This window comes from Megalopta genalis, chromosome 5 (genome assembly GCF_051020955.1).
Source record: "Megalopta genalis isolate 19385.01 chromosome 5, iyMegGena1_principal, whole genome shotgun sequence".
Classification (NCBI taxonomy): Eukaryota; Metazoa; Arthropoda; class Insecta; order Hymenoptera; family Halictidae; genus Megalopta; species Megalopta genalis.
The window spans coordinates 16111336-16136639 of NC_135017.1; the positions used below are offsets into that span (position 1 = coordinate 16111336).

Genomic DNA, 25304 nt, shown 5'->3' on the forward strand with positions numbered 1-25304 from the left:
TCATAATTATATGTGCATCGTGAACGATGAATAGCGGTGCGCTGAGCTGTGCTATGCGTATTCAAGTTGAAATTTCGAACGTTACAGTCACCTGGCGGGAAAAACATGAACTCTCGTGTCAACGAACCTGGATGTATCAGCGGATCGAATCGCATGTCGCACAATATCGCATGGCGCATAGTGAAACGTTCCGCAATTCAGGAACTGCAACTGTCAATCTCCTGCGAGCAACGGGCTACGAGATCGTGTTTGTTTACAATTATTCCAGAATCCTAACATACTTGAATCAACATGAACGCGTTGGCACAGAAAATAATTTCAGATGCGACCGAGGAGTTTTCCAAGGATATTGTTATTTTCCAGGAAGACGTCAGTACACCCTTATTTCAAATTTTCCACAGGAACATTTCAAACTAATTATTGACTCGCACTTCCATCTTTTATATTTATATGTTTTATAGTACGGAACCAAGATCACGTTCGACGAATTAAACGAAGATCAATTACGGGAAAAGCTATGGGAGACTTTATTCAATTATTTGTCCGATAATTCACAATCTTCGATTCATCAACACTGCCTATCCGCTTTACGAATTCTCAGGTATTTCGTGCACTGTTGTGCAACACGTGTCAACTACAATTATCATGAATCAATTATCGTATCAATTCTATACTTTCGTATCGAATAAATATTTTATTTCCAACAAATACTTTTCTCAACCGAGAAAAGGGATTTACTCGATTCATTCTTTTATATTTCAATACCGATTATATTATATTTTACCATTTCTCCCCGTTAACGTAGCCGTGATAAAACAAATTTAAACGAGTTAGTCACAGACGACAGATTAAACCTGATATTAGGAAAGGCAGCTTTGAAAGATGCTAGCGTAGAAGAGCAGACTACTTTCACAGATGGTAAGCTATTTGTTCTTTGTAATAGTATAATATATATACATATACCGACTCGCTTGTTTTACAGTTACCATCGAAGCTTTAAAATTACTATGCAATCTCATATTTAATAGTACAAATGTACAGCAAGCGTCGCCAACAACATCTTGTCTCTCTTGTCTTATCGAACGCATGAGACAGTACAATAGCAGTACTTCTTACAATGTTATGCTGTTCGATACGAGAATCCTATTTTTAATCACTGCGACAAACAGTTCCACGAGACAGATAGTTAAGACAAATTTGAGAGGAGACGCGTGTCTTGCCAAAATGTTGGAAAGAATAAAAAATCAATGCGAAAAAGAAAAGAATGGTACCATCGAGGTAGTCGTACCGTACAGTAGTCGTAATTATATCGGAGTTCAGAAAATATTCGTGTAAAATTTGATTCGCAGATCGAGTCAACGATGTTGGTATGCGAGGTACTGAAAGCATTGTTCAATTTGTACATGCACTCCGATGACTTAGTCGACGATCAAGATAAGGAAGAAGAAGAAAAGAATAAATATTTAATTTCAACTCTTTACAAGTTGCTGTTGTTCAAATGCGAAAAGGAAGATGATCTGCAAAGGTAGACTCTGCGCGCTGTTATCACTGTGCCTTGATATTACTGTACTTCTTACTCCGCGGTAACTTCTGTCACAGTAACATAGCGAATTTACTGACAGTGGTACCGTACAGCTGTTACTCGACGTTCATACCTCCGACAAAAGAAAAAGGACAGCACATGTTTCAAGGTGTGAACATGTCAGCCGTGTCTGTTTTATTGAAATTTCTTGACCAAAGATTGAAGTGTAAGGGCGATTTGATAGGAAATCTCAGTCCAATCGTTACAACATTGATTAGGATGGCCAAAACCGAAAAATTAATTAGGAAGTACACTAGATTACAGGTAGAAGAAATTTCTTCATGTCCATTTTCTAAATTTATTTTCGATTTCTAACCAAGGTGTTTTCATTGCTTCAGATCTTACCTCCATTGAAAGATGTAATGCATCGACCTGAAGAGGGGACAACTCTAAGGGCAAAGTTGTGTAAATTATTAACTTCTCCTTTGACAGAATTACGTGATCTGGTCGCTGAGTTTCTGTTTATACTCTGCAAAGAAAATGGTACGAGTTTTGTGTGCGTGCGTGTGTGCGTGCGTACGTACGCGCACGTGTATGTAATGTGAAAGAGTCGAAAAGTAGATGGAAATTATATAATGTGTCACTTGCAGTTAATCGCATGGTAAAGTACACAGGATATGGAAACGCTGCCGGCATGTTCGCAAATAAGGGATTACTGTTCTCAAAAATGATACAGGCAGATTATTCTTCGGAGTCGGAAGACAGCGAAACTGAGGAGTACTTAAAGCACAGAGAACAGTGAGTGTAAACATTGAGAAAAAAAATTATACAATTCAGATATTCCAGATACGGTAAATTCTCTCGAATCGTCCCTCAGCTTGTAACCAACAAAAATGGACAATTTGCGAATAATCATATCTTCTCCCCTTCCCGACTTGTCCGTTTTTGTTTACAACCTGAGAGACAATTGGAGAGAATTTACTATAATTTGAAAAGCTTCCCTTTTTAATATTCCACTGTCATCCAAGGATTAACCCGGTGACCGGTTGTTTCGAGCTTCCAAAACCAAATCCTTTGGAAGGGATGTCGGAGGAGCAAAAGGAATACGAAGCAATGCAACTTGTAGGTCTGGTAGATAAATTAACGAGGTCAGTATAGAGACGGATAATCACAATCTATAACGATACCGAGACTCGGGATTATTCTAATGTAGCAAGTACATATTATCATTTTAGGGAAGGATTAGTGGCACCATGTCGGATCGGAGCAGATGGAAAACCAAAGCCGATCGAGCATGTTCTGGAGTTACACGAGCAACTGTCCAAGCAACAATATCGTCGTGACTCGGACGATTCCGATTGATCGCATTAAGCAAAACAAGCAAAAGGAAAAAATATTTATTAAAGTAATATTTATGAAATACAAGCACACTCTTTGCTCGATGGATCAACGAACACGTTTCTTTTCTATACGTACCGCCTCTGTTCCTGTTCCCGTAGCCGTTCTTATGCCTGGGCCCGTGGCTGTGCCTGTGCCTTCTATACCTGTACCCGTACCCGTACCCGTACCTGTACCTGTACCTGTACCTGTACCTGTACCTGTACTGGCCGTATCATCCCGAGACGATTCGCAATGGAATCAATGCGAGAATTAGACATTGGTGCGACGAGGGTATTAAAAACTCTGCCTGGTCTGTTTGCTTACTTTATTGAAAAAAGAACAAAGAACAACATTACAAATTAAACAATTGGCAGGAAAATAAAAAATATAACAGTTTCCAAAATCACAAGAAATATTTTTAAACATTATAATTTTGGTAAATTATGTTATGTGCTTTCGTGAGCATCACAATATATTATTATTGCATTTTTGCAGCCTATGCGCAAAGACAAGAACGTATGTTTCTACAATGTTTCAAAGAACTGCAATAGTTTTTTAATATAACCGGCTTTGGAAACGTATCGCCGCGGGCCGCCAAGGCGAAGGCGAATTGACAGGTAAAATGGCGAGAAAAATCGTTTAAAGTTCACGGAACAACTGTACATACACTAATCTATCACCCTCCGTGGTCGTCGGTACATATAGTAACACCCAACGCACACCGTATCAACAATAACCAGACACTGAGTGTCTCAAAATGCCTTTTACGCCCGTCCCGCGAAAAAACCTTTCCAAACGCACACACGCGCGAGCGTGCGATACATTTGACAAATATATAAGTAGCAAATGTCTCCATATATCTTTAATTACATAATAATATAGTTATGTAGATTAAAATATTTATTCATTTGTTTTTTTTTCTTTTTATTGTTGCTTGTAAAAGTGTATATAGATGTGTATACGTATAATACCATAAATTTGAATATTCCATATAAAAATGAAACTAAAATTTAGTAGGTACGATGTAGAAGAAAAAAGAAAAAAAAAAGGAAAAATATAATAATAATAATAATAATAATCGTAATAGTAAATAGTAATAATAATAATAATAATAATAATAATAATAATAATAATAGTAATAATAATAATAAGCGAAAAACCCGCGTTAAATGAAAGGAGAGACCTCGGGTTGAATACACATATATCTATGTATATGTATACCTAACACAGATATACACGCATATATACTTACAGTCTTCTTCTTTGTATCTATGTGTGTATAGGTATGTGTTATATATAAGACTAGGTTTAACAAACTTTGGGGAAATTCGTGGGGGCTTAGGAGAAATTAAAATTAGAATCGTCAAAGGTATCGCATTCTTCTTATTTTTTGTTTGTTTGTTTGTTTGTTTGTTTGGTTGTTGAAGGGCTTAATCGAGAAATGGATATACATATGTATGATGTACGTACGTACGTAGCATGTATATAAATATATATATATTTATGTAAATATTGAAATATCTCGAAAATGAAAATTCGCGACTATAAATATATATATATGTATACACATATTATTTTACGTCTAAAGGCTGAATAGTCTTGGGGGACTGACAATCGATTACACGTTCCGACATATGTGTGTGCACGTTACATATTACAGTACGTGTAACAATAAATAATACAACATTTACGTTTATAACGCGACCATGCTCCTTGGCATCCCATTAGCATATATAAAAAATATATTTGGAATACACGCTTTCTCCATATTGCATTTACGATTTACCGTTTCCTCTTGTCTTGTACTATCCTTTTATACAGTGTTGTTCAACTCTTCCACTCTTTTCGAAGTGTAAGCGACTCGTCGGAACATATAAAATCCATTTTTCCATCCCATATTTTACGAATAGTCCCATTTAATAAAAAATACCAATGGAGGTTTCAGGAATACATGGTTTACGCACACATTGAACAGTGGATTTCGTTCCTTCCATTTGCTTTGTCCCATTTGCTCGTCTTTCGGGACACAATGTTGTAGCTTATTATTTGCTCTTTTGTTCCTGTTTCAGACGTACGCACAATACCTACTACACGTTAAATTCTATACATATATCGTTTCAAACGTTATATCTCTTTCAAGTTCTCTGGTATACAAGGAGTTGTCCTTAACATTGTACATGTATATGGCTCGGCGTTCATTATCGTTCTGCCCCCCCCTCTCTCTCTCTCTCTCTCTCTCTCGTCTCACCCCTCACCAGTCTCTCTCTCTCTCTCTCTCTCTCTCTCTCTCTCTCTCTCTTCGTGTGTGTTCTATCTGCCCTTTCTATTCTAACAAATGCAACCTTTCAAAAGAGAAATGTATTCGATGCTTTCGAACAATGCTTTTGATTTATTACCCAAAGATCGTTAGAAGAAATGTTTTATCACGACATTGTCAAGAGATGTTCGCAAAACGATATAGATTTGCAGTCTGATGTGGTCGGGTCTGAGTCGAACGTATCGGTCACTGCTTCGAGAATAAACCAACTCTTTCGATCAATCCTGTGAAACCTGTCGCAGCTTCAATAAAGTTCGAGGCTGTGAACTCTTTCGAACCCTTCGTGACTAGATTGTATCAAGAGCTTCCAGGCGTAGGATTTTGCGATCACCAAAGATACCTAGACTAAAACAATATTTGACATGACCGATGAGCCCCGGTCCAAAGAAATCTGCACTTAAATATGGTACAGTGCCATTGATCTCTGTACTATGTTATACAGAATCGTACAGATATCGTAGCGAGAAACTTTTACCAATGGAAATCATTATTCGATCGCCACTGTTGCGACGAGACTTTGGAACGATAAATTACAAACTAGGAGTAAAATATATTAGCAATTTCTTTTTAAGAAACCATTCGACCCGAAGCTTTTTCCCTGCCTGCCTATTCATTCTCAAGACTCGCGATCACCCAAAAGTTCACTTGTTCCCCTCGAACTCTTTCTGGAAATGGAACGCCGAGCCAGACACTACGTCCAGAAACGCTCTATCATCGAAAACTAAACAACCCAGACAGATCTTTCTTGCAGCCTATATAGCGACTATACAAGATTTCTCTCAGAGTATCTTAGAAGAACCGTTTCTAATTAGTTTCGAGGACGTTCAATTGTGTCTCCGATCCCGATGGAATATTACTTTGGACAGTAGGACTTTGGGGGTGGGGCTGCGGGCGGGGGTGGGGGTGGAGCAGTTACTTGGCTTCTTTCTTGCCAGGTTCAACAAGCTTGACGTTGGAAAAGTGAAAAAACAGAGAGATCATGGGGATCATTGAAGGGCGTACACCGATGACGCCAATGGAATGCAACGGTTTCTCCTTAGTACGTCCATTTGTGGTCAATTTGATATGTCAAAGAAAACATCTCCGAAAAAAACAAACAAAGGAACATGTCGATATCAAAGTAATTCGCGGCTTTGTATACATATATGTGTGTGTATATATATGTATATGGTATATCATGAGAGAAAAAACAAAGATACTTCTCTTCCCTTTCTTTTCTGTTGCCTTCTCTCAGCCCAAATATATATTTCTCGTTTGCTGGTTTAAGTATTATTAAACGTCAAGTAACTAATGCAAATATAAATAAAGCTATCAGAGGCTTATCAAGGAATGAAACAAAGTTTTTATACGCTGCTATGCGTTCTCTCTCTCTCTCTCTCTCTCTCTCTCTCTCTCTCTCTCTCATACGCTCCGCTACCTGACTCTCTCTCTCTCTCTCTCCCTCTCTCTCTCTCTCTCACTTTCTCACCCTCTTCTCGTCGTCTCACTTATCATCTAGAATCATAGAATACATTTAAACATTTGTACTTTAACTGACTAAGCAAGGATTTTTTAATAATCATTTAATATTCTTTCTTGTCCTCTTTTTTTGCTTTTCTTCATCCACTGTATGTGCGTATGTATACATATACATACACATACATACATATATATACATATATATATATACATATATATATATATATATATATATATATATATATATATATATATATACTTTTCCCATTTCTTAGATACTCCCTTTTTATTTTGCTTATTCGGTCCGTCTATTAAAAATCTAAAATCATTGACACTCGGTCGCTGCCGCGGCGAATGGAACACTCAGCTCAACGAATCGCTATAAATAAATAATCAACGAGAAAAATTAATCATAAAAATAGTATGTAGCGAGCAAGCTAAGCGCATTCCCTCCTTCCTCGTTCCGTTTCGTTATAATTCTTATAGAGAACAGTCTCGGTTGTTCGTATTTCAGTTTTCTTCCCTTTGTTTCTATCTCTTTTTTGTTTTTGGCACTAAAGAATTTAATTTACGAAACAGCGAATCGACAAAAGGAAAAAGAATGTTGACAATGACTGGGGTCCGATTTAGGAGCCGAGCGACGAAACTATGAAAAGTACGAAATTGCCAAACCGTTCGTATCCTCTCGATCTAACTCAAGAATCAGGGACATAGAATTAGCCGTTTGGCACATACGACTATGACCAAATTGCAACGATCATCGATCCAAGTTTCTAAACGATCAGGCTTCAACGGAAATTATAGATATTGTCTTGAGATCTCTGCCTTGCACCGTCATTCCCGAATTGAAACGAATCGATATATAGAAATCGAGAATAAAAAAGAAAAATGCAAAGTCTTAAATTAAACTATACCTTAATTTAATGTCTACCATTCTAAACGAGAATCCACCGCTAAAAGATACGAGATAAATGTACGAGTAATAATAATAATATTAATTGTACAATAATGTAATATAATACACACTATGATATAATATAATATATTAATAAAATAATCGACCGATAAATTAAAACATCGTCCGAGTCGTTTAACAAACATAAAATTCCAAAATCATCGATGGGGAAAAAAAGAGGTCGATCGAGAAAATTACGAAATTAAACGAAACGAAATCATTCTTTTTCCCATGTTATTCATCGTCGCTTCGATCTGAGTATTTCTGAAAACAAAAACGGAAACAGAAGAGTCGAACGATCCGGAACAAAGTGAAATAATAATAGTAAAAGTGAGAACGTAAAACAATTATCAGAATCGACGAATTTGCGAGATGAGACGAAAACAGTTGGCATAGAAATAGAGAATGGAAATAATAAAAACAAAATCAAAAATACGTCATGCGATAAAGGTGGTGAAAAATAAAAATAAAATAAACACCACAAGATACGTAAATAATATACAACAAATGGTTATCGTCGAACACAACAATCGTCAAGAATGGTAAAATAACGTTCGAAAAGGAACGGAATCCGAACGACATCCGACACATGGAACACACACAAGGTATAATAATATTATTAATAACAATGATGATCGTGACGATGGATGATGGTGACGATAATAATAATAAATAATAATAATAAGTATATATATAGTAGTAGTGGTAGAAGTAGTAGTAGTAGTAGTAGTAGTAGTAGTAGTAGTAGTAGTAGTAGTAGTAATAATAATAATAATAATAATAATAATAATAATAATAATGCCTCAATAAAGAGATTAAAATTGTTTTACACTCAATAGTGACCTACAAGAAAGAAAAAAACACCACATTAAAAGTGAATGGAAAAAAATTTCGTTTACAAAGTTGAGAAAAAGCAACGGAGAAACACACATGTCGATGTAATAAATACGTAGAATTTTGTTCCTATTAGAACCTCTGCTCAATACATCTCTCTCTCTCTCTCTCTCTCTCTCTCTCTCATCATTTATCTAATCTTACATCATTCATTCTAAATCTTTGTACAAATACTGTTCTCCTCATCATTCCTATGCTGCACCCACATTTCATATCTTTTCCTTTTTTTATTATTTTGGTTAATTTTTGCAATGCATAAAAATTCAATGTTCAATAAAAGAACCTCGGCAAATCGATTCACCCGTGAATTCTCGTTAGTATATTAACATCACCGTCTGGAGATTTAAACTTTCATGCGATTATGCTTCTTTTGCTTTTCGTTCTAGTTTAATATATATATATATACATATATATGTAATATAGTGATCAGCCGCGGCATGGCTTCCAGCGAATTACCGTGACCAAAAAAAGTTAGTAATCGCAAAAGACAGACGTTCCTTTTTTTTGCCTTTCATTTAGCTTTTATCCAGGATACTAGGAAGACTATGATTAACCGTAGGCTAGAATTCAGTTTAATGTTGCGTTGTGTGTGTGTGAGTGTGTGTGTGTGTGTGTGTTTAGCTTTTTTTGCTTGTTTTCATTCGTCTTTTTGTTTTTCACCTTTATATGTACTATAGTTAATATACATATGTATATTGCACACGTATATGTATGTACACACGTGTACATATACATATACATACACATACGTATTGACAATTGTTATATGCAGATGCCTCCTTGTCGATATCCACAAAAAGAAAAAAACAAACACGCGAGGGTTTTATTTTATTGCATATCGATTAATGTCATGCGATCGTTCGAAATCAGGAACATTCGTTTGAATATTTTTATACGTTTCACCCCCATCAGAAATTTCTGTCGGTCGGATACATGTTCTCGCGTTCTCGCGTCGGTGTTTATTTTTTTCTCCGGTTTGATCGCGACGCTTACAATTAACGACACAATTTTTCTATCCTTCATTGTCTTTTACGGCCGATCTGACAGATTTTCGTCGCTCGTCGTTTTTTCTTTTCATCGAACGACATTGTCGCTAACTGCAGCAAACATTAACGAATAATATTCGTAAACACGTACGTCTCGTGTATTTTCGCGATCCTTCGTTTTTCGAAATTCGCGCGTGCGCGCCGAACGCATGAAATAGCAAACTTTGAACAAAGTCGCGTGTCGATAAAGCAGATCCGGAAAACGGTAAAGCCGTTTCCGGATGATGTTTGGTAATTGAGGAATAATAATGATGACAACGATGATAATAATCACAATTATTATTCGACAATTAACTTCGACTCATTTTTCAAGAATGCCTGGCTCGATCCTCGCACACTCCCTCCGTAATGTTTGAAACCAGAATACGTTTAATACGTTAATTAACCGATCGATTAACGGAACACCAAACAAAAAGTCTCGTCCACCGAAGAATCGCGAAAGCATAGGATATTTGTCGGCAACTCGTATATATTTCTTCGTCTTTTTACTTGTTTCATGTTTGTGTAATACATTCCTTCTTTACTTTCTTTCTTTTTTTAATCTTTTGCTGTTCAAGCTGCACACATGTAGCACACCATCGTAAACGAACACAAAGAACGATCAGAAAAACCGAAATTGTGTCGAAATAGTTCTTAGGTGGCATCTAACAAAAGGCCTTGGAAACTGTGTATCAGCGATTAAAAACATTATATTGGTTAAAAGTAATACGTAGAACATATTCTGAAATACATTATACGATAGACTAACAGTATCCTTCTTTCCTTCTTCCTTTTGTGAACTGCTTATGGATAGGGTGATATATATCCTGTTATTCAGACATTCTTTTTCTTCTTGTTGTTTAATAATTAGTTTCAACAATGTAAGCAGAGTTTTTCTTTATGTAGTTTATGTAGAGTGACTATTATAATTCTATACATATTAGGATAATAAGACTTTTGAGATTGTAAAAATCATCAAAAAATCTATCACAATTACCATTTACGTAACAAGTAATTCTCGTTTCTTTTTTTCTTTTATATTATTATTGTAATTTAAACATCAAGGCAAATAAGGGGTGAATTTCAACAGTGGCCTAAATTAGCCAAGTAGTCTTCCACAGATAAAAATATGTAAATAGAGTAAATCTATACTAAAATATTCAAGTATATATAAGGTGAGCGTAATATAATAATTTTGTGAGGTAAAAGACCCTCTCATTAATGGTCATCCATTCGTTACACTATGAGTTTAGTTTTTTCATTTATTTTTTATTCATTAAATACGACTGGCAAAAATTTTGCAACACATTCTTGTTATTTTTACTTCTTTAAAGTTTTTTTTTTTGTTACTCAATATCTTTTTCTTTTTTTCTTTTTGTATTTAACGTACCATTAGAGACCATCGATGGCATTGTGTACGGTGTTATTGTGCATCGAACATAAACGCACCTTCCGCAAGGTGTTGCTAATAGGATCTCCTTTTGGTACTTCTAATTTATATTTACCTAGCAACAACATCAGAGACTCTGTAAGGACACAACTTATCCTGACGATACTATTATCACAGGCATTATTTATATAACTCTGCTAACCGTGACTATTAAATACTTCAGAATTACTTCTTTTTTTTCCCTTTTAATATATATAAAATTAAAACTTCTAATAAAAGATGATTACGACTGATTAGCTTAGGTGTACGTACGTAGGCTTCGTGCAATTTACTACAAATGTTATGCGCAAATTTCCGAGTAGCCCCCTATATCTCTTATTCTCTCTCTCTCTCTCTCTCTCTCTCTCTCTCTCCCTCTCTCTCTCTCTCTCCCCCTCTCCCCGTCTCTCTGCTTCAACTGTATCTTTTCCCATCTATAATACACTAATCATATTCTTCTCCGCATAGTCAATTGTATTCATTATGTGAAACAAATTTGAAGCTATCCAAGTAGAAATATATATATATGTATGGATGTGCTTTCTAACATTTGGTATGGCAAGATAGTTATTCACATTCAATTGTTATTGTAGGTAATCGTAACACAGTATATAGCGATCTGCCTGATATATATCCATATATGTTGTATACACATTGCATTTTAATTTCAATCAAATCTTAAGGCTGATCATGTAAACAACCCTAAAAAATATGTGTATTTCTATATATGTATGTGTTTTACATGGATTTCCTTTTTTTCTTTACGGATCATGTTGTCGTTATTATTATTTTCATTTTAATATATACATAAATAGAAGTTGTTTAGCAAACTGTACGTTATTTGTTTTTATATCCCTTTTGCTTTTTTACATAGATAAAGTATTGTTCCTATGATACCGATGGTATAATTTACTTATGAACCGTGTATAATATATTACAAGATCATTCCACGGCATTGTAAAACGTTGGAACGATTCTGTAATTTTTATAACAAATACATTTACTTGGTATGGATATATTATTATAATTCGCTAGCACCACGAACCAATAATTCACACACGCATATGTATATTTATATATATATTATATAATTTTATATATATATATATATATATATATATATATATATATGTATATATATATCTATATATAATATATCGTATTTATATGGTGGACCATAATAAAGCATCCTGAGTAAATATTGTAACCATTATGTGTCTCGCCTATTATTTTTTTTTTGTTGTTTCTTTTAACAATGCACAAATGGGAGCTATCATCTTCAGTGGCAAATCTACAATGAATCGTTTCGATTTGTCCATGAAATATATATGACGTGTACCAATTCTTCTCTCAAGACATTAAATGTTTGATTTTCAACGTGTCATAATTATTTCCATTGTAGTTAACGTTGCTCCAATATAATTGCCTCTTTCGCTCGTTCTTATTACCTTTCTCTCGATGAACTACTAATTCTCAAATGCACAGAGAAACATTATCAGGAACATATCGCTCGTATATTTTCTCTCTTTCTACCATTTCTTCCTTTTTTTAATCGTTTTTTAATCATTTTAGTTCACTAAGCTTTGTATGCCTGCCATAACAAGGAGTACTGACTTTTCTTATGTGTTTCTTTCGTACACTTTAATTCATTAGATATATGATATGACATTAGAGCAGGAAGTACTACCGTGTGTCGCAGCATGCAACGCATTTCCGCTCTGACGCGTTAAGCACAAGTTCTTTTACGTTCTCTCTAGACGCGTTTTTCCTTTTTATTTATGTACCGGATATAATAACCTAAGCTTAACGAAATCTTTAGAAAACCTAGCGTGTCTACGAAATAGGTCTCGAAGTAACGGTCGGAAGAAAGAACCGCACATACCGTGTGTACCCCCCCCCCCCACCCTCCCATCCTACCCCCTTCCTCCGTGTGTGCGTGTGTCGATGTATGTGTGTGCGTGTGTGTGTGTGTGTGTGTGTGTGTGTGTGTGTGAGTGTGTATGTGTGTGGGTGTGCACGGGCTACGCGCTGTTTTATAACACGAAGAATCCGGTTTAAAAATACACGACAAAAATTGTTGCTTCGAGAGCACAGATCGAAACCAGCGTGTAAACAGTGCTCGTTGAAGACTAGAATAATTTGATTTGTAAACATACCTAAAATACTGACGAGTCGAAGATGAAGATGCAACCGATGATTCCGATGAGAAAAGCTACTGTGTGTTGTCACTCGAGTTCCATTCCACCTCCCTCTCCTTTACGCCTTCGATGCCCCTTCCATCGAAGAACCCCCCTTTCTCTTTTCTTGCTTGTCGCTTCTCCTTTGCTCTATTCCGTTTCTTTTATCTTGATGTTTTAAATTTATCTTGGCAGTTTACCAAATGCAACTTGCTAAATCGCTATTTATACTGTTTTTTCTTCTTTGCTTCACTTTTGGTCGGAGACGTTACATTCACCATTACTATTATTTTTTGTATTATTGATCGTTTCGACGTTGTGTTTACTTTCATAAAACAGGGACGCATTAAACTTCTTCTTTCTTTCGTTTTTTGTGTTTTTTTTTTTTTTTTAAAGGTTTTTGTTCCTTTTTGTTACAGACTATTAAGGCTGCATGCTGCACTTGCGTTACTATTGCTTTGATAGGCCCAAATCTCAAAAGAACTTCAAACTTCGTCCAGACCAGACACATATATATATATTTGTTTTCTTTGCTTCTTGCCGATTTGTCCTTCGTTAAGAGGCAGAGCGGATTTTGTTTCGTCTCATAAGGAAGTTCCACTCGCGGGAGATAATCGTGACATACTTGCTTGATCTGCCTTCTCGCTTCATGATATGTAAAGAGTGTTCAGTACGAGGACATGATGATTATTTTTAGCCAGCGTTACGATATATCCCTCGGAAGTTATTTTCAAGCCGCAACATCGGGAGACCTGTGAAAATTGCATTCGAATTGATTAACTTGAAAACACAACAGTCATGAATTCTACTCTCCATGTTCTATACAAGTACAATTTCCATTTTCAAATGACTTTTCTAAATTATTTTGTGAAAATTTACCTTCACATATGGACATTCGAACTCGGAAATCAAGGAACCGTCTCTGGAGAAAACAGCCACGTGAAAACGATTGCCATGCGAGTCTCCTATCAATATGTCACCTGCATCACTAATATCTATCCCATTTGGGAAGTTTGTTACATTGTCACAGCCAATGCGGCGCAAGAACTTGCCTTCTTCATTGAACACTACGACACAATGTCCCTTGAAATCGCACACAAAATATTCTTTCCCTGAAAATTATACAATCCATATAGGTGCTGCTAACGATCGTAATTAGAAGATCGTTAAACCTCATTTTTCGACTGATTCGCTCACCGCTAATTGCAATATCACTTGGTTCCCTCATGTATTCACTGCAGTCAAACCATCTCAACAAATCGCCTGTATCGCTGATCACAAATACTGTTGGCGACACGCTATCAACTGCCAAAATGTGGCCCTCGCTAGTAACAGCTAGGCCTGCTACAATATCGATGTAACGAATCGCTATTTTCTTAATAAAGTGACCATTCTTTGTAAATATCTGCATTCTAGAACGCTCGTTTCCACGGTCGCAGACAACAAATTTCCCGCTGTTTCTCATAACGGCAACTTTCCTCGGATACCACAGTTGTCCTTCTTCTTTGCCAGGAACACCAAATTGGAATTTGAAAGCACCAGTCTTATCAAATATCTAGGAGAAAGGAATATGAAATTACGGACAGACGTCTTAATGACGTTAGTAAATCATTGTTTCAAGACGAACACGTACTTGAATTCTGTGATTATTTGTGTCAGCGACGATAATGTCTTCATCGGCGCTCAAGCAGAATCCATGGGGTGAGCTGAATTGACCTTTACTGGGACCTAATTGCCCAAATTTGCAGCGGATATGCATGGGCGTCAACTTTGCATTATTTGAACGTGGATGGGCGTAGTTTCCAGATCCGGAACCAGTCACATTGCCAACAGTATTTCCCACTACCACAGGCATATTGTGTATCGAATCTCCCATTAAATCGTCTAAAAAAAAAAAAAAAAAGAAATATATATGCATGCATATGCACAGGATATACAAACTGGTCCACCTAAACGTTTCGACCTAAATACCTCCTTTAATAGCGATGTTACAAAAACTTGTCTTTTATGAAATTTGACTGGTACAAAGAGAAGAATATGATGCAAGAACTACTCTTTTCTTCAGAGTTTCTAAGGTCATCGATATTAATTTACATACAAATGCATATTTTCTTTTATTGCATCATGTATCGACGTTAAAATACATACAGATATGTATAATGTCTTGACCTTGAAATGGCCTTTGACTCCAACTTAGTTATATATATTTAATATGATATACGAATGAATAGTAATTAAAGTAAAAAATTGTTTCAAACATGAAATTTTTAACAATATATCTTACCAGCACCCTGTGAAAGTATCGGCGAGGTGGAGGACGATAACGACTGAAATCCTCCATTTAAAAGAGTGTTGGCAGCTAAACTTAAATTTGGCGTATCTACAATTGCTGGTGACGGACCTCTGCCCAATACCAGACCGCTACCACCATTGATCGTTGCATTTCCAAGGTCTGCGGAAACGAACGTCAGAGAATTCTTATTTAAAATACTTTCAGAATTACTTAGAATACTCTTACCTTGATTACCAAGCGTATTCCCTAACTTAGCTAGAGCCTGCAGATTATTGATCGCGTGGCTCGTGGAACTCAGATCACCGGCAAACAAGTCAGCCAAAGTGAAAGGTGGAGTTGGGCTGGGATTTGAGCTGGGTCCAACCACGTTTGTGTCTCCAACCATTTCGACCTTTTCCGCTAAACTGGCTAGTTGCTGCAGATTGTACTCTTGAATACTGGTCAAGCCATGAATAGGACCTGGAGGAAGGGAAACGGGTGGCGGTGGAGGTGGAATATTCTGAGGACTGGATGTCGGAGGTATAACAAACGAAGGTTCACCTTCGAACGAAGATTGCATTGACGCAGGAAGAGATATGGGAGACCTTGTGCTAATGGAGCGCGGACAGCCCATCGAAGTGTGAACAACTTGCTGACTTGTACTCACTCCCGGGACTGTGGTGATAGTCTCGTTCTTTATCACCGGAGTACCCTCAGTATGAAATTTGCCAAAGACATCCTGCGAGGATCATTCGTGTTCATTTATCAAATCGTTTTACCTTTCAGAAACGTAGAAAAAACTAGCAAAAGGCGCAGCAGCCTACCTTCACTGTTTTTTCAAATTGATTGTAATCAGTCTGAAACTCGATAGAAAAAGAAACATTTGGCTTCGGTGTGTTCTTGATTAAATTCATCAACTGAGTTCCTACTATCCGGCGAAGCGCAAGAATCTCTACAGCATCGCCGTGTTCCAAAAGTCTGGAGGTGAAACGACAAGCATTTTCTATTTTCTCGACTGTCTTTTCAACACTGTATGAAAAGAAAAGCAAATGGATCAATATAAATAAACTGATAATCGATATAAATAAACAATGCTTCCCAGGAATGATTTTTACCGACCTATGAAACGTGTCCATTATTTCCAGCTCTCTGTTAGAATGCAGCTTTTCGAGCTCAACCAACGCATTATCACGACATTTCTCTAATACGGCTTTGTAACTCTGAAACGTTTCTATAATCAGATCTTTGGCCTGATCATGTTGTGCTTGAAGCTCTCTTAGGGCATTGTCCAGTTGAGCAGACACCTGATCACAATCGGCGATTCTCGCTTTACTTTCGTTCACTAGTTTGATTAACTCTTCTTTTTGGCGTGGTTCCGCGTCTACTAATCTTTCGTATTGATGTTCCGGGGCTTTATGTTCAACAAGCAGACACTCGTTACATATTGGTTCCTGATGTAAACAAATTATATAAATTTCCTTGTTTTCTCTATATTCCAAAATAGTCCTCGAACACTTCCGACTACTTCTTACAAGACGGTATATCATAATCCATACTATGTACGGGCTCAAATGTTTTTCGACGCGTTTGCAGAGTTATATACGTATAGCATAAAATGAGGAACAAATAAAACGAATAATTACCTGGCAAGTGTAACAGTAAAACTTCATATTTTCAGCAGGATGACATTCACAAAAAATAGGTTTGTGAATCGGTATAGCTTCGTTGGACTTTTTTAAATCTTCAAAAGCAACCACCTTGTGACTTTCAAAACAGCGCATAAATTGATGCGCGCAGTCACAACTTGGACACAAGAAGTTGGCACAGTCTGAACACCGCGCAACAGCGCTTTCTTTGGCTTTGCACGAGGTACAGAGTACAGCCATATTTTCGATTGCAGACATGTCGAGTATATTAGTTAGAACATAGTCGCAAGTGAGCGATGCAGCACCCTTAGAACTAATGGAAGTTTCTTGTTGACAAATTGGACAAACAAGGACCGAGCTGACCTTGGGGTCGCCAGCCTCGTCCATCAGGAGCTTGTCCAGACAAGCCTCGCAAAATACATGAAGACAAGAGAGCACTCGTGGCGAACATAGTTTGCCCATGCAAATGGCGCACTCTTGGTCGCCGTTTTCATCTGTACCACAATTGATTTCCTCCAGGGCATCTCCAGGACTAGAGGTTTCGTTGCAGCCGGTAACAGAGTTAATATTGTGTTCACTAAAAACATCTCCGTTCTCGACCTCTTCGCTCTGCGTGATACCAGTTCCAGCTGGGACCGAAGCTGTTCCAGATGGAACAGCTACCATGGACGATGCCATCCCGTAATTCTCCTTCCTGTTTACGTGGTAGTGATCTCTTTCCCGTTACGAAGTAACAACCGTTGACACCGATAAGGTGAAATATCTCGTCCAAGTAAAATTTCCACTGTTCAACGGTGTTCCGCTCTAACGAACGGAAAGGTGAATGCCTATTAAAGAAAAAAACATGTAGAAGTAGAAGTAGAAGTAGAAGAAGAAGACGAAAGATATGAAAAACGGAAGAGTCACTAGCGAAATGCTTATTTTAAAGAACGAGATACGAGGACCGAAACATCGTAAGATTGATTGCGACCATGAAAACAAAACACTGTGTATCATGCTATATGTTTCCGGAAGGAAATTCTTGATGTCTACGGACGTGCGAAATAACGGACGTTTCGAAATTGTATTGTGGCGCGCGCTAAAAAAAAAATTGAATTAACGCGCGAGATGGTCCAGCAACGAGTTTCTGTCTTTTCAGGGTCCCACCACGCTAAATGTTTTTTTCTCTTCTCCTGCCTAGGCGAACGGATTCTACACGGCAGACCGAAATAAAGATATTTTACCTCGTGTTCGCGACCCCTGATCGATTCTTTCTCTATTATATTATCCAAAAGTTTACTCGTCAGTGTGTCTTATGCTTACCACAGGGAGAGGGGAGGGAGGGCTCGTATTAAATCTTCGTTTTGAACACGACCAACGTTTGGGCTCGCTTCGTGTCCGTGGTACTAGCAAACATTATTATCGATCACACGACTATCACCGACTCGTTCGTGATTGTACACGGCGATTGTTTCAATTTCAATTGTTATCAACGCCTCGACCGCCAATATTTCAAGCTCTCTCATATGTAGAGCGGAGGAATAAATCATTCGAATCGAGAAGAGTTGACCCCAATGCAGGAGTCCTGCACAAACAATTAATGCAATGATGGGTACACTTATAGAACGTCCACGGTATTTGGTAGAACTCCCCTAGAAATCTCATGTATGTTATGTGGACACATGCGCGCGGAAAGCGAAGCGACACCTGGTCACTGCACTGGACACCTGGTGACACAGTCGTGCCAACTACTCGTGCTGTAGATAACAAAATTTTCAGTGATTCCAATTCCAATTCACATGAGCACATGCACGTATCGTATGGCTAAAAGCGTAGAAGTAGGAGGTGATCCAACAATATGAGTTTGACGTATGAAAGAAAAGAAATCATCTCGAAGAGTTGAGAATCTGATTGCTTATTAGGCACACATTTTGTTAGTGGACGAAGCGGCAATGTGAACGAATCGGATTATGCAACAGACAGACTCTTCTTTCATCCTTGTCGATCCTTGTGCCGGCTCGTGGAGCCAGGCTACGCATCTGTATTTTCCAGTATGGATATTTCCACCTCCTCGTACATACATGTACACAAACATACAAACATACGTACGTACGTGCATACATATTCAGACATTAGACCATGATATGGTCTAACAATAATCATCAGGCAATAACAATTGATTATTTGAGAAACTAATTCAATCCATCATTAAAATTTTAAATATTTACATACGTCACTGTAATTTTTACTGTATTAATATTCCATTCGAGTAACTGCTTTGCAGGGTAAGCAGCCATTAGTTTCGGATTTCTTGTAAGTCATCGTGATTATTTTCAAATTTTGATTCATCTATCGCACCGTGCATCGTTCCCATGAATTTCCCCATTATTTGACCTAATTTGAACCACAAAAAATTACAAAGTTTTAACGGAAACCGATGAAATATTATTTTCTATACGAAGTTAAATGTTACTTGTTAAATTTGTCATACGACACGTATCGTACAAATTCAATTAATGCAAAGCATTAATTATTCGTTTTCAATGGAAGATGATTCTTACCGCTTTTCCCATAAGACGCAATGTGAATCCCGACACGATTGTTTTTGTTGTCGCCTTCAAACGTCCGAATTGAGTCAATTCATGCAGCCCAAATTACCGACGGAAGAGAACAGAGAGTAGCTCGTATTTCTAGTCGGCGCAAAATTTGCCGACTGCTCCTCTCAGTCGGTCACATTACACAATAGTTTGGACACTTTGACACTGCACGAAATTGGCGTTATTCGACCATTTGAAACAGTTTGACCCCCCCCCCCCCCCACACACACACATACACACACAGCACACAAATTTCGTACCGGAAAATTAAAATATCTACATACACACTTCTTAGGTGCTTATGAAAAAAGTGACACGAATCGGTCCGACTTGAATATGCAACAAATTTTGAAAGTACATTACCAAGGTTCTCATATCTAGCTTTCATAATTATAAAAGTGCGTCTATTTTATCTGTAATATCAGTAAAATTCAGTTTTCCACAAGAGCTCCTTCTTACAATTCCGCAGAGGGCTGATTCATGCCGGAATTTTTATATCGCGTCTTACGGGAAAAATTGGAAGGAATCGTTTGCGGACAATCGAAAACCAATAAATAATGCATTGCGTTGATTGAATTTGTACTATTGTGTCGTATGACAAATTTAACAAGTATCATTTAACCTCGAGTAGAAAATAATATTTCAACGTTCTTTCGTCCAAATTTGTTAGTTTTTCGTGTGTAGTTCAAATCAGTTTCAATTAAAGTTGGACAAGTGCGTGTTATTATATATTGCTTTCATATCAGGTACTTAAAAAAATGGGCAGGGTGAGAGAAGAACCTACATACATGTATATGTATGTACGTAAGAAGTCGTATCAGCATGGTCGACCGTGGCGGTCAAATCCCACCAACTCCCGCGCGTACATATTACATACATATCCCAGCACATCTGGTCATTCTCTATTCTATACTTCTATAATTCGTTCAGCTCCTCTAATAAGTCTCATTCCAGGCTACGCGCACTGAGAGAATAATTATGGGCTTGCGCAGATCGCTCGTCGGGGGTGGAGGTGGGTGGCTAAGGAGAAATAAAGCCCGGAGCCCAGCCGGTGAATGCGGTCACGGATAGCGAAATTTCTCTCTCTCGGGTTGTTTCGTTCTTCCGGAAACCAAGGAATACCTCGTTCGTTCTCGGGTAATCCAAGCGAATCGCCTTTGCTGTTTCGGTAAGCCCGGTGTTTCTCGTGGACGGTGTTCTGTTTGCTAATTGAAAGAAAGACGGTGGTGTCGTTGCATTTGCGAATGCGCTGCGTGGAACAGAATTTTTCCTGGCTATTATCCGTTTTTCCAGACACGCTGGACCATCGGCAGTCGCTCGTGACGTCTTCCTGGATGCTGAGGCATGCGCCCTAAAAACCTCGGGATTGATGTATTGCAGAGCGCAGGTACAAATCAGATCTTTTCGTGTGTGTGCAATGTTACCCAATGCTACCCAATGTTACCGGTGTAAGGTGTAACTTCGACGCATCAGCCATTTGCATGTCGAAAACTGCTTTTGTCTGTTCTATTCTTTCAGGTGTTCCGGTACAGATTCCCCGTTCGGATGTATATCTTTCTTTCGAATATGTATCCCGTTTTCGTTTAAGAAAATCAGCGGACGGAAATTCTGTTCGGAAATCTGAATCGTTACATCCTTTCTTCGGTTCTCCATGGTTTTCTTGTCATTGGGAAGTAACGCTAACGATTTCGCTATGAATAGTGTTCACGCATCGATGACACTCTTCTCACAGATACTCGAAAACTTTGAATTTGATTCTTGAACAAATTAAACAAGTGATTTAGACTAGCGTGCTTTCGTTTGTGTAATCGTTTAATCGATAGAATTCATTCACCGATAGAAAATGAAATGTGACAATCGATAGTTATTTCAATCAATTATTTTGCACCGAAAGTCCGAATGCCAACATCTTCTAAATTTCAATGTCACAACGATATCCTGTAGTAAAGTCGTAATTTCACCTACCTTCTTTGAAATTTTAGATCTGCATTTATTACCTGCTGTGGACAGCGACGTTGAGTTCAAGAATTACCTTACAAGAGGAACTGACCACTGCAGAAGGTTGGGACTGTCCTGCAGAATGCATTTGCCTTTCTTCAAAACAGGTATTAATAGTTTCAATTAATTTACAGAGAATGAAAAATTTTAAAGTTGATTGCAATATGTTTCTTGCAGTTTATCTCCCCACATCCCCTAGCATAACACACACACGCGCGCGCGCGCGCGCGCGATGCACGCACGAACGCACACACTCGCTCACTCTCACCGATTCTTTTCACTTGCATCGAAAGCTATGTACACAGGCAGGTATATGTATACACCTGCTACATACACGTCATCGTCCTGTCTGCGACGGGGAGACATAGTACTCAGAACGCAGCACACACCAACCGATGATTTCATCGGAGTAAACGTATGCACAGTAAATCACGCGTGCCAGAAGACTCAACATACATAGAACCGATTCAGGATGTTACACCATATAAACAGATTACAACTTCTCGCGTACAAAGAATAACATATCTCGGTTACTCACAGATTTAAACGTGACTATTATATGGTTTGTTTGCACTAAAACCTAGAGACTACTCGTTCCTCCGCTAAGTATTATGTATTCATTATCATTATTAATCGAGCATGTTGTTCGTAGAATGATAGCAGTATGCTCCTTGACACTGCAGGTACTCTGCAATACAGGTGGGCTAAAAGATATTCCCACCCAGCAATTGCCTCTGGCAGTGGAGGAGCTCTCTCTGACAAAAAACAACTTTCCGGTGATAAAAGCCGACGCGTTCGATCGCTTGAAGGTCCTGCGAAAACTGACCATGGATGGTAATAACATCTCGACGATAAAGCCGTTCGCATTCCGCGGCCTTAACAAGCTGCGCAAGCTCTCGATTCAAGACACGCCTCTGCCGTGTATACAAGAGTTCTCGTTCGCCGCTCTACAGAACGTATCCCAGTTGCTGCTGGCGAATAACAAGATTCGCTACATAGAAAGCCACGCGTTTGTTGGAACGTCGAACATCTTGCTGATCCTGTTGAGCAACAATCCTCTGCTAAGGATCCACAGCTACGCGTTCTCCGGCCTGACGAACGTCGACCGCCTAATATTCCCATCGGGGATCAGGATCATCGAAAAGGACGCGTTCGACGGTTTCCAACACGTCAACCTCCTCAAGTTAACTTACATGGACCTGACCTCCCTTCAGTCGCACACCTTTCGCGGTCTGTCTTATGTTCATTCGTTGAACATCTTGAACAGCGATCTCGGCGTCGTCGAAAAAGACGCCTTCACCGGGCTGACCAACGTCGGCCAGCTGAATATAGTGAACAACAAAATCGATCTGATCGAGAGACTGTACCTGAACGAGAGCAGTATTAATCTGTTAAGATTCCATGGGAACCATGTACTCGAGGCGCCCCGCCATCCTAGAGATATCAGTCTCGAAGTCGGCTCGATCAGCGTTGTTGATAATCATTTTCCCTGTGATTGTCAAGCCCACAATGTTCTCGAGAGCGATTTCGTCAATGGTACCGCAACCGAGTTCCAGAAAAAGAACTACTGCATCTCGCCGATCGAGTACAACGGCAAGCCCATGAACCTCGTCGACTTCGACTTAATCGCCAGGTGCCACGATAACGTTGTGCAAGACAACCTAGGTTCAGGAGTGATCGGGATCTTTACATTGCCGACCACTCTCTTATTCGTTCTTTTCTTCTCCATGAATCTCTTCCAATGAGTCCATAGCGTCTATTACAATGTGTTCTTCTCTGTATCGTAGCGTTTGGTTGCAAAGACTGTCTTTACAGGTACAATCTTCTAACACATTTCTTTCTCTGTATAACGTCGCGCGCGATATTACAGAAGAAACGCCGTATTCCCAATTCTTCTTCCGTTAACTTGTAAAACGCATTTGGTTACCGAGTAGACGTTTCAGATTTCGACTCGGGTGTATGAAAAAAAAGAAAAAATGAAATCATTCGTAGAAGAGATTCTGTTTCAGAATGATTTATTTCAGATCATCTAATTTACACGATCTCCACTTGGACGATACTTTTTGAAAGTATATCAAAGACTTTTTGACTTCTGTTTCATGTAGAACTAGGGAAACGGTGACTGTACAAATAATCAGTTACAGAATTGCCCTTCCTAAATAACGATTCACCGATTATACTCATTATTGTGATTCGGAGAAGATAGCCTCGTGTGGCTGATTATTGTTACAGCTCTGCTTTACACGAAACAATTATCGAGAACTTTTCCAAGACATTTACTGTAATCGATCATATTGTAACTCGCACAATTTTAAGCATGCGACTATGAGCTTTAAAACTGACCTGTATAAATTAGGTCGGTAAACTGCATCCATTTTGGATTTACTCTGTGAAATGGGGACACATTTGCGAACGAGTACTTGCACACATTTGTTACTTCGTATCACATCGACCCTCTGTTTCGTTCATTTCTTTCTTCGTATTAAAGCGCGATTCTGCAATCTAATTTAATTACTTGAAAACGTTCCTTTTCAATACGTTCTAATGTACTTTCCGTAACCGTTTAACAGATTCTTCTAGTTTATTTATATATACAATAATCCGTATCTATATAGATAATTAACATATTTTTACAATATTATATTACAATGCATGGAACAGAGGGTGTACAGCAAGATTCGAGCAAATAAATCTCGTCGACGATGAAAGTATATAGGAACTAAGGGTATAATAAGTTGAACATATACGTATAAGGGATGTTCATCGAAGGAACAAAAGTCGCGTGATTTGAAGGATTACACGAGTAGCGGTAACTTATGCTTGATCCTAGAAAGAGTTACCATCTCTCATAATAAAGAATTAATTGAGTTGATAAATTAGAATATTTTCTATCGAAATTTTAGTACAAAAAATAAGGGTGCTCGCTTCTTAAAGAAATATAATTCTACTAGAGATACGAAATTGAATCGTTTTTTTATATTATTTTAATAAGTAAATAAATCGAGGAAATTCCGAACGGTTGAGAGTTAATTCATTTCAAGATAAATCTACGTGTGCAGAGCGTTGCATAAAAGTAACGAGAACAGTATACCTAGTACTTAATAGAATTTACTTTGCGTATCAGGAGTGCAGTTACTTGGATTCCGGGAACAATACGATCTACGTTTAAAATATTTCCATACTCTTGTCACAGATATAGCATTCCTAATATTGATTGCATCTGAACGTTTTGCAAATGTTATTCAATAATAAAGACTTTTAAAGCTCACGCTCCGAAGCTTTCCATTCGTAATAGAGGGCAAAATTTCGATTGTTTTTCTAAACGATAAAAAAAGCTAATCATGTCCTCGAAGTTATAAAAAACAATGAGAAAAAACGAAAGGGAAACTGTTTTTACCCTTGCCACTTACAATGTTAAATCTGCGTGCCCTTCGGTCAGCATAGTAACCGAGGACCAAACTAGCTTATATTTTTTACGAACATGTATCACGTAACATATAACAGAAAACAATAATTAGTAGCTGTAATCTTTCATTGTAGTTTAGAACAGTCCGTCATTTAATAAACAATAAAGAACGAGCAAAATGTATATCATTGATGAATGTAGATATTCATGTTTACTTCGCACACTAAAATATAAAGAAAGAAAGGAAAT

At 37.9% G+C, this 25304-nt stretch overlaps 3 protein-coding genes and 1 long non-coding RNA gene across 7 annotated transcripts; 2 read left to right on the forward strand and 2 right to left on the reverse strand.

Annotated features, from left to right (window-relative positions):
* Nucleotides 1-87: 87 nt before the first annotated feature.
* ric8a (ric8 guanine nucleotide exchange factor A) lies at nt 88-2976 on the forward strand. Of its 2 annotated transcripts, none has more exons than XM_033481741.2 (10): nt 88-369; nt 462-601; nt 806-918; nt 983-1281; nt 1350-1525; nt 1600-1846; nt 1921-2065; nt 2173-2320; nt 2551-2670; nt 2758-2976. In XM_033481741.2, exons 1-10 carry the CDS (start codon nt 292-294, stop codon nt 2882-2884), a joined length of 1593 nt encoding a protein of 530 aa, XP_033337632.1. In that variant the 5' UTR covers nt 88-291; the 3' UTR covers nt 2885-2976. The 2 variants fall into 2 exon arrangements, with proteins under 2 accessions (XP_033337632.1, XP_033337633.1); XM_033481742.2 differs by having other exon boundaries at nt 90-369; nt 983-1278.
* Nucleotides 2977-3213: 237 nt separating this feature from the next.
* Nucleotides 3214-19806, reverse strand: LOC117227071 (protein meiotic P26). The gene is made up of 12 exons (XM_076521959.1): nt 19616-19806; nt 19287-19448; nt 18378-18639; nt 17073-17902; nt 16549-16880; nt 16254-16458; nt 15676-16168; nt 15442-15609; nt 14791-15041; nt 14355-14712; nt 14037-14269; nt 3214-13909 (listed from the first exon to the last, which is right to left on the reverse strand). The coding sequence occupies exons 4-12, from the start codon at nt 17751-17753 to the stop codon at nt 13805-13807; spliced, it is 2826 nt and encodes a 941-aa protein (XP_076378074.1). The 5' UTR covers nt 17754-17902; nt 18378-18639; nt 19287-19448; nt 19616-19806; the 3' UTR covers nt 3214-13804.
* LOC117227077 (uncharacterized) lies at nt 18880-25238 on the forward strand. 3 transcript variants are annotated; one of them, XM_076521988.1, is made up of 6 exons: nt 18880-19159; nt 19339-19367; nt 20606-20819; nt 20945-21038; nt 21634-21756; nt 22333-25238. In XM_076521988.1, the coding sequence occupies exons 3-6, from the start codon at nt 20707-20709 to the stop codon at nt 23392-23394; spliced, it is 1392 nt and encodes a 463-aa protein (XP_076378103.1). In that variant the 5' UTR covers nt 18880-19159; nt 19339-19367; nt 20606-20706; the 3' UTR covers nt 23395-25238. The 3 variants fall into 3 exon arrangements, with proteins under 3 accessions (XP_076378103.1, XP_033337904.1, XP_033337906.1); XM_033482013.2 differs by having other exon boundaries at nt 20644-20819; XM_033482015.2 differs by lacking the exon at nt 19339-19367 and having other exon boundaries at nt 20644-20819.
* LOC117227083 (uncharacterized) lies at nt 20214-21746 on the reverse strand. The gene is made up of 2 exons (XR_004491979.2): nt 21617-21746; nt 20214-21408 (listed from the first exon to the last, which is right to left on the reverse strand). It is a non-coding gene; the product is annotated as an uncharacterized LOC117227083 (long non-coding RNA).
* Nucleotides 25239-25304: the final 66 nt, after the last annotated feature.

What these genes read in the sequence shown, in the direction of transcription:
- ric8a (XM_033481741.2), top strand. Translation starts at nt 292, where the DNA reads ATGAACGCGTTGGCACAGAAAATAATTTCAGATGCGACCGAGGAGTTT. An exon ending in GCAGACTACTTTCACAGATG is followed by an intron (nt 919 to 982) that starts GTAAGCTATTTG and finishes CTTGTTTTACAG; the next exon opens with TTACCATCGAAGCTTTAAAA. An exon ending in TACTTAAAGCACAGAGAACA is followed by an intron (nt 2,321 to 2,550) that starts GTGAGTGTAAAC and finishes CTGTCATCCAAG; the next exon opens with GATTAACCCGGTGACCGGTT.
- LOC117227071 (XM_076521959.1), bottom strand. Translation starts at nt 17,753, where the DNA reads ATGGCATCGTCCATGGTAGCTGTTCCATCTGGAACAGCTTCGGTCCCA. An exon ending in ATAATGGACACGTTTCATAG is followed by an intron (nt 16,459 to 16,548) that starts GTCGGTAAAAAT and finishes CTTTTCATACAG; the next exon opens with TGTTGAAAAGACAGTCGAGA. An exon ending in AAGTGATATTGCAATTAGCG is followed by an intron (nt 14,270 to 14,354) that starts GTGAGCGAATCA and finishes TATAATTTTCAG; the next exon opens with GGAAAGAATATTTTGTGTGC.
- LOC117227077 (XM_076521988.1), top strand. Translation starts at nt 20,707, where the DNA reads ATGCGGTCACGGATAGCGAAATTTCTCTCTCTCGGGTTGTTTCGTTCT. An exon ending in GAATCGCCTTTGCTGTTTCG is followed by an intron (nt 20,820 to 20,944) that starts GTAAGCCCGGTG and finishes CCGTTTTTCCAG; the next exon opens with ACACGCTGGACCATCGGCAG. An exon ending in TTTGCCTTTCTTCAAAACAG is followed by an intron (nt 21,757 to 22,332) that starts GTATTAATAGTT and finishes TTGACACTGCAG; the next exon opens with GTACTCTGCAATACAGGTGG.